Below are 9,106 nucleotides of genomic sequence, written 5' to 3' on the forward strand. Positions count from 1 at the left end.
TTTCCGGCAAAATAGCTTATGGGAGAAAGAAAATGTTTGACATCCCTTACCACAAACATACTTTACTGTTGAAAAGGTGGACTTACAGTATATCAACCACTGGAATTACAAGGTGAGCTGGATTAAGTCATGTAGTACCTTAAAGGGCTGAAAAGATCCAGCGGAAGAGTCAACCCATGTAGAAGGGAGTCCTAGGGTGATCCCCAGCAGAGTCCCATCCACCATCATCTGAACACAATTCAAGAGAGCCTTAATCAAATGTTACACCAAATGTAAACCATGTGCTACCAATTAGGATTTAGAATAGTCAATGGTGGACATTAGTTTGTTCACCATCCCAATCAGGCTTGTTAGGAGAGTAGAGAGGATATTTACTGTTCAAAAGGGCACTTACCTTCTGGCACGCGCATCGGTGAGAGAGGTCTGAGCATGTGAACCAGGGAAGCGTCTGATATTCCAGACCCAGCTTTGGTAGTTGTACATGGATAACCTGGGTATTTGCCCATTGGAGCACCTGTTACTAATGGAAATCAGTGTTATATAAGGTAAATGACTGGCTGAAATCTCTCGTTCTCTCTCTGTGAAATGTGAGCTAGCTAAAGCACAATCACCTGCTCTCATTGAATATGGGTTAACTCCATTTTGGGCCGTTTGGCAATCCTGTGGTGGAGGTGAATTGAGGAAATTCTGTGCCCACTGACATCCCTGTGGTGGAGGGAAACAATCCAATTGGCAGGGAGGAAGTAGAGTAGTTCTGGCCTTTGGAACTGAAGTGACTTTTTGTCTTTTTTTGAAGTCGCTGTGTCAGACCCTTCAGCAGTTCATTTTTCTGCGGTGGACAAACTGGGAAAGGACATAAACATGAGAAGTGCTGATTGCAGTTAAAATAGGACTTTGATTTACATATTAAAAAGGGACAGTTTGGAGTGAGTAGCCTACCTTAAATCCATGAAGAGACTCAGCTACCACTGGACAAATGGGCAGCTCCAACATGGCGTGCTTCACTGGTGGAGAAATGGGCAGTTCAACCTCGATGGGCTCCACTGGAGGTGGAGGGAAATAATCCGATAGGGCGGGAGGAGGCTGAGTAGTTCTGGCCTGTGGAACTGAAGTTTCCATGTCTTTCTGTCTTTTTCTATGTCGCTGTGTCAGACCCTTCAGTGGATTATTTTCCCGCGGTGGTGGAGCAAAGTGGGAAAGGACATAAACAAATCAAATTGTATTCATTACATACACTGAATACAACAAGTGTAGACCTTACCGTGAAATGCTTACTCACAAGCCCTTAACCAACAATGAAGTTAAGAAATTAATAGTTAAGAAAAGATTGACTAAATAAGTCAAATAAAAAAGCCTACATAAATGTGTGAATTTCTTATTGGAGTTAAACTAGGACCATGATTTACATATTAAAAGAAATAGTTTGGAGTGAGTAGCCTACCTCAAATCTCTGAAGCGACTCAGCTTCCACTGGAGCGATAGGCAGCTCAAACATGACCGGTGAAGAGATGGGACGCTCAACCACGATGGGCTCCACTGGTGGAGAGATGGGACGCTCAACCACGATGGGCTCCACTGGTGGAGAGATGGGACGCTCGACCACGATGGGCTCCACTGGTGGAGAGATGGGACGCTCGACCACGATGGGCTCCACTGGTGGAGAGATGGGACGCTCGACCACGATGGGCTCCACCGGTGGAGAGATGGGACGCTCGACCACGATGGGCTCCACCGGTAGAGAGATGGGACGCTCGACCACGATGGGCTCCACCGGTGGAGAGATGGGACGCTCGACCACGATGGGCTCCACCGGTGGAGAGATGGGACGCTCGACCACGATGGGCTCCACCGGTGGAGAGATGGGACGCTCGACCACGATGGGCTTCACCGGTGGAGAGATGGGACGCTCGACCACGATGGGCTCCACCGGTGGAGAGATGGGACGCTCGACCACGATGGGCTCCACCGGTGGAGAGATGGGACGCTCGACCACGATGGGCTCCACTGGTGGAGAGATGGGACGCTCGACCACGATGGGCTCCACTGGTGGAGAGATGGGACACTCGACCACGATGGGCTCCACTGGTGGAGAGATGGGACGCTCGACCACGATGGGCTCCACTGGTGGAGAGATGGGACGCTCGACCACGATGGGCTCCACTGGTGGAGAGATGGGACACTCGACCACGATAGGCTTCACTGAAGGAAAGATGGGCTATATATAGTGGTTTAGAAACAGAAGGTTAGTCCAGAAACAACACAAATAAATTACCATGTAATTGACACTTGGCTTAAAACATACCCGTTTGCTTACTTATGAAAATGCAAAACATAATAATCATCCCCTCCCTCATCATCCATCCTAACTCATGCTGTCTCATCCAATGAATAAACATACCTGTGCCCTACTCTGTGTGCACAACAGGGTAACACAACACCACATGACGAACTTAGATTGGTACTCCTGACACTTCTGCCATGCAATCTCAATCATCTCCTTAAGAGTCCCAACGCTACAGGACAGGAAACACACCAGGTTGTTTAGAATGGGTGGAAGGAGGCTTCACACCGTGAATACAAAACGGTCTTTAGATTTTAGACCTGAACTCAATCTAGGTACTCTGGGTAATCGAGGTAATCTGAAACTCCATTACATTGGTCCAAAATCTCAACTTAAATGTAAAGGCAGTGTAATCATAGCACTCCAAATCCCAACATGAATGTACTGGAAGACAGTGTAGCTGTGCAGATGTCATTGCTGTGTTAATGAACAAAGTACTTACTTTGCAAGAAGCCCAGGGGATGCTGTGAGGACTCCAGGCTGTTCCTGTGGGCTCTGCTGAGGGAGATCAGAGGAAGTAGGGAGGGGGAGATAGGCAGGAGCATCGACAATCTGAGAAGAACCAGCCTCTATTCCCCAGTTGGCCCCTTGATCAGGTTGATGCTGGTGGTTCACTGGTGGACAGATGGGCCGATAAACAACGATGGGCTTCACTGGTGGACAGATGGGCAGATCAACCGTGATGGGCTTCACTGGTGGAGGGATGGGCAGATAAACCATGATGGGCTTCAGTGGTGGAGAGTTGGGCAGCTCAACCATGATGGGCTTCAGTGGTGGAGAGTTGGGCAGCTCAACCATGATGGGCTTCACTGGGGGAGAGTTGGGCAGCTCAACCATGATGGGCTTCACTGGTGGAGAGTTGGGCAGCTCAACCATGATGGGCTTCACTGGGGGAGAGATGGGCAGCTCAGCTACAATGGGCTCCACTGGTGGAGAGATGGGCAGATCAACCATGATGGGCTTCACTGGTGGAGAGTTGTGCAGCTCAGCTACAATAGGCTCCACTGGAAGTGGAGGGAAGAAATCCTGGGCCCTTTGGCATCTCTTTGGTGGAGCTGGAGGGAAATAACTCATGCTGTCTCATCCAATGAAGAAACGTACCTGTGCCCTACTCTGTGTGCACAACAGGGTAACACAATACCACATGATGAACTTAGATTGGTACTCCTGACATTCAGATCTGAACTCAATCTAGGTACTCTGGGTAATCGGAAACTCCATTTCATTGATCCAATATCTCAATCAACTTAACTGTAAAGGCAGTGTAATCATAGCACTCCAAATCACAACATGAATGTATCTGGTGGACAGCGTAGCTGTGCAGATGTTGTTGCTGTGTTAACGAACAAAGGACTTACTTTGCAAGAAGCCCAGGGGATGCTGTGCGGACTCCAGGCTGCTCCTGTGGGCTCTGCTGAGGGAGATCAGAGGATGTAGGGAGGGGGAGATGGGCAGGAGCATCGACAATCTGAGAAGAACCAGCCTCCATTTCCCAGTTGGCCCCTTGACCAGGTTGATGCTGGTGGTTGTAATAATCCTTCCCGTTCTCATACTTGTACACATACTCATACTTGTACTCGTTGTTGTTTAGGGTCCACCTCTCTGTAAAAAAAGAATGAGAGCAGAAGCTTTATCCTCTCATATCCATAAAGGAATGTTAATAAAATGATACAACCAAGACCCAACTGAGGTGTGAAATACTTACCCCATTGGCCATGTTTTTCATTCCAGTGGAAATATCCATAATCATCGCCCATCAGCCTTAACAATATAATCAACACGGAGACAGTCAAACGAGAACAACTTTAAAGAGAGTAAAACCTGTTACTGAAGCAAAATAGCTGGAAGGTACAGTTTAAATTGAATCCCTTTTAATGTTATCAGAATGTATTGGGGGAAATCAAATTGTATTTGTCACATACACATGGTTAGCAGATGTTAATGCGAGTGTAGCGAAATGCTTGTGCTTCTAGTTCTGAAAATGCAGTAATTCCTCTATTTCTCTAACAATAACCAACGAGTAATCTAACCTAACAATTCAAAAACTACTACCTTATACACACAAGTGTAAAGGGATAAAGAATATGTACATAAAGATATATGAATGAGTGATGGTACAGAACGGCATAGGCAAGATGCAGTAGATGGTATCGAGTACAGTATATACATATGAGATGAATATGTAAACAAAGTGGCATAGTTTAAAGTGGCTAGTGATACATGTATTACATAAAGATGCAGTAGATGATATAGAGTACAGTATATACATATACATATACATATGACATGAGTAATGTAGGGTATGTAAACAAGGTGGCATAGTTTAAAGTGGCTAGTGATACATGTATTACATAAAGAGTCCTTAATTTAAACAATAACAAACTGGAGATGCCGCCTATGTTTTGGGGAAAAAAAAACAGGAATGGGCCTGGAGAAATGTAACCACTCAAATTCAGACGGAGCTGGCCATCCATGATATCCAAATGAGTTTTAACCATGTTAAGGTTATACAGTGTTGTTTTCATTACATTTACATTGTGTACACACATTGGATTAAAACAAGCTTATATGTTGTGTTCTGATGGGGTACGTATGACAATTGAATTAAGATCATGAGGCATGTACAAGTTATATTCTATAAGAATCAAATGGGTATATATCATTAATTAATAAATAACTAAGGGTTATAACTTTAAGGAACCAACCAGCTAATGTTGGGAATATCTTGAAAAAGTCCTGATGTCAATGTTCGGTTACAACGAAACAGGGATCAAACTGGAACATTTCCAGGCCTATGTCCCTGGAATGTTCTGACCGCATCATCATTCTACTGATATTCCATGGACCTACAGGAAACGTTTTGAATGTTGCCAGAACTTTAGAGCTCTGAATGCTGATTGGCTGACAGCCGTGGTATATCAGACCAAATACCGCATATATGACAAAACATGTATTTTTACTGCTCTAATTACATTGGTAACCAGTTTATAACAGCAATAAGGTACCTCAGGTGTTTGTGGAATATGGCCAATATACCACAGCTAAGGGCTGTATCCATGTTGCATCATGTTAAGAGCAGCCTTTAGCAGTGGTATATTGGCAATATACCACACCCCCTCAGGGTTTATTGCTTAAGTAACCCACTGGGCACAGACATCATTTCAACATCTAGTTTTGATTTAATTTTGGTTAAGTTGTCAAATAAGGTGAACTCAACAGCAAAAATCACTGGGTACTTGCTAACTCTGGTCTATCTATGGTGATAGTGTGGAGGAACGCACACTTCCGCCCTGGCCCAGAACTAATAGGCTACTTGCTACCGCCCTGCTCCAGAGTGAAGTGTTTGATTACTCACACTATATGGATTCATAGTTGCTGGATCCATGTTTAGTCAATCTTCAACACAGACGCACTGCACCATCCAACATCTCCGGTACAATTTCCGGTAAGGTCTCCAACATTCGGAACAACAGACCTTAATGTTTTCAGAGAGTGATCCAAGTCGTCGTCTCCAGAAACAAGTCGATTTAAACTAGCATTGATTGCTCGGGGTTATTTATAGGCTAGATAACGTCACAATACTCATCGTCAGATTGGAACTCACAGAGATTCTGTAACTCATTATGTAAATGTGGTAACACAACTTTGAGTCATAATGCAAGTAATCACACTGCACGCGACCACTATTGACATGGGACGGGTTGGTAATTTGAGTCAAATATTTGGCCACTTCCTTGTGTTTGTTTAAAGTTGAAAATCTAGTAGCCTAGCCTAGGCCTAGCCAACAAGACAAAAAAGGGTTCAAGGGAACACTCACAGCAACACATTAAATTACTATTCTGTTCTATTTAAGTATATGGGAACATACATAGGAAATATTTAGTCGGTTTGCATTACCAGTGTCTATTGGTAGCCGATAATGACAGACTCAATAACAAGGAATGACCTGGAATACATTTTAGCTTCGCTGTTAGCTGATTGCTTAGCTGCTGAGACAGGGTGTGAGATGTTAAACCCCAGCTCTGAAACAGAAGGATTAACAGATTTGGTTCAGACATGAAACCGTCACTTTTTTAGAGATTGAAGACAGAATACAAGAATGTGTGAATGTAAATGTAGGTTGACAAGGATGGTGTGGGGTATGCCATTTGTTACAAAGAGGAGGTGACGAACTAATATTTCATGAAACAAATATTAGATAGGCCTACAGTAAAATTACTCAATTGTTAAATTCCTTTTCAAGCGCATTGATACCATAGGCTAAATGTTTTGATTCGTGTTGATTTTCAGCGTTCTAATGATTGGGAGTTGTGCTGAAAGGACAGCTCCTGCTCCATACATAGAGCTTTTCGTTTCGCAAAAATAATAATAATGGCTATTCTGTTCTATTTAATTATATGGGGACATGTTCTGTACAACCACATGGTTTACATGTAACAAAATATAAATGGCGGGATCAAAGTGTTTAATGATTTCTAATTCCATATTTTCCTTGCTGTAATATTAGGATTTGTAATTCATACATAAAGATTGCCCGATTATTGTTTCGATCTTAATCCAAATTGCAAAAGGCTTTACTCCGCATGTGTTACGTCAGCGACCCCCGTAGGACTGGAATAGAATAGGAGCGCTCCAAATCCGTGCTGAGAACCAGCGAGCGCTCATCCATGCCAATATTCGTACCCTTCGTCTGTCTGCTCTGGCACGAATGCCTAAGGCTTATGGACAAAACAAAATAGTTGCCTTGAGGAAGAAAATATATATTTGGTGTCCGTTTTTTTCACTTCTTCATTTACCCACGCAAACCTTCCACTATTACTCCTCCAAGCTCAGCTGACTTTCTATCGCTTGCTTCTCGGATAGTCCAGAGGAAGCGACTTGTGGCCGCTGTGGTTGGCATCGTCATGGTGTTGGCCCTTATCATAGTAATACCGCTGCTTGTGCAAAGTACCAAGACTTCGGCTCACTATGAGATGATGGGCACCTGTCGAATGATCTGTGATCCATACAGTTCGAAACCCGCCAGCGCCACGGCCATGGAGCTTATGCAGGACCTTAATGCCATCCCGCCGCCAATGGCGCATGGCTCCAAAGGTGAATTAGGGCGACCTGGGAAAGCGGGACCAAGGGGTCCACCGGGAGAACCAGGACCCCCTGGCCCAAGAGGACCACCGGGAGACAGGGGTGATTCCGGGAAAGCAGGTTACCCCGCGGTAACGTCAGGGACTGCAAAGACTGAAACGGACATGGACGAGGTTAACATGGCACTCGGTGAAACAAAGGTTGCGTTCTATGTCGGGTTGAAGAACCCACACGAAGGATATGAGGTGCTTAAATTCGACGATGTTGTCACAAACTTGGGAAATCAATACGACCCAACCAATGGCAAATTCACTTGCCAAGTGTCCGGAATGTATTTTTTCACATACCATGTGTTAATGCGAGGAGGCGACGGGACAAGCATGTGGGCAGACTTGTGCAAAAACGGACAGGTAAACATTATTTCATTCAATTAGCATATACGAAAATATTATATTCTCATTCACGAATTTATTTGAAAACAATTAATGTCTATAAAATATTATAAATGCATGCAAAAACCCAAAGGGTTTGGAGATAAACTAATACTTTACGCACTAATTTTACGCACTCACTTTATATAATTTAGCTAGTGAACTTTTTGGCTTTATATTAAGACATTTTACGTCGCTTCGCATTTGCTTAGCAATGGTAAACTCAGTTAAATCGGGTAGGCTATACATTAGATTACCACAGTAAAGAAAGGCTCGAACATTTATCTGATTAAGCCTTTGTTCCCCATTCTGTGATGTCCAAAGTGACATAATATAATCTATTCTACAAAGTGGTAGTGGAGAAATTTGTTTGACAATAAGAGACGAAATCAAATAACCAGAAAATGTCAAACGAATGAGGATTATGCTTATTTTGTGTGTCCCTTCCATTACACAGGTTCGGGCAAGTGCTATTGCACAGGACGCAGACCAGAACTACGATTACGCAGGTAACAGCGTGGTTCTACACCTGGATTCCGGGGATGAGATTTATGTCAAACTGGACGGTGGCAAAGCACACGGAGGCAACAACAACAAGTACAGCACCTTCTCTGGATTCATTTTGTATCCAGATTAAATAGCCTGACAAATTTGAGGCTACCCATGACTCTTCCTCCGAATGAGGTCCAAACAGAACTTAATCTGTAATTTCGCTCTCTCATTTCCTTTGAAGAGCAGGGTGCTTGTAATGGTCTTCTAACCACCAATAATATATAGGATAAATATGCTATATAGCAGTTGAGGTTGTTTGATTGAATGTGGTAAACATGACTTTATGCAGTAGTTTGTTTTACTCATTAGGAACCCCTTATGTGGAGAAATAGCCTATATGTAGCTACGGTCCAATGCACAGAGATAGAATCATATAACCCATGTGTTCGGTATATTCAGAGTCCAGAGTTGTGTTTTATATTACATCTCTAGGCCAATAATGCATTATATTTTGTCCTCATGTACCAATAAATATTATTTTACAGTATGTCTCATTGAATGTTTTTTCAAATATTACATGACAGAGCGAGTTACAGTAAGTAGGGACTGCATACATTTTCGTACTGGTTCCCCGCGGAAAACCAACCCACAACTCTGGCGTTACATGCACCATGCTCTACCAACTGAACAACACGGGGACCACAGCATGGATGAGTCTTATGGAGCAACGCTGCAGGTTAGAGTAGCACAAGTGAAGGTG

At 43.7% G+C, this 9,106-nt stretch overlaps 1 protein-coding gene across 1 annotated transcript; it reads left to right on the forward strand.

Moving 5' to 3' along the window:
• The first annotated feature begins 7,037 nt into the window (after positions 1–7,037).
• On the forward strand, positions 7,038–8,890 carry LOC135543052 (complement C1q-like protein 2). The gene is made up of 2 exons (XM_064970156.1): positions 7,038–7,833; positions 8,312–8,890. Exons 1-2 carry the CDS (start codon positions 7,246–7,248, stop codon positions 8,489–8,491), a joined length of 768 nt encoding a protein of 255 aa, XP_064826228.1. The 5' UTR covers positions 7,038–7,245; the 3' UTR covers positions 8,492–8,890.
• The last annotated feature ends 216 nt before the right edge of the window (positions 8,891–9,106 follow it).

Source organism: Oncorhynchus masou, chromosome 7 (genome assembly GCF_036934945.1).
Source record: "Oncorhynchus masou masou isolate Uvic2021 chromosome 7, UVic_Omas_1.1, whole genome shotgun sequence".
NCBI classification, from domain to species: Eukaryota; Metazoa; Chordata; class Actinopteri; order Salmoniformes; family Salmonidae; genus Oncorhynchus; species Oncorhynchus masou.

Bases quoted from the DNA above. Each gene is read 5' to 3' on its own strand.
- LOC135543052 (XM_064970156.1), top strand. From the start codon at position 7,246: ATGGTGTTGGCCCTTATCATAGTAATACCGCTGCTTGTGCAAAGTACC. The intron at 7,834-8,311 runs GTAAACATTATT...TCCATTACACAG, and splicing joins ACTTGTGCAAAAACGGACAG to GTTCGGGCAAGTGCTATTGC.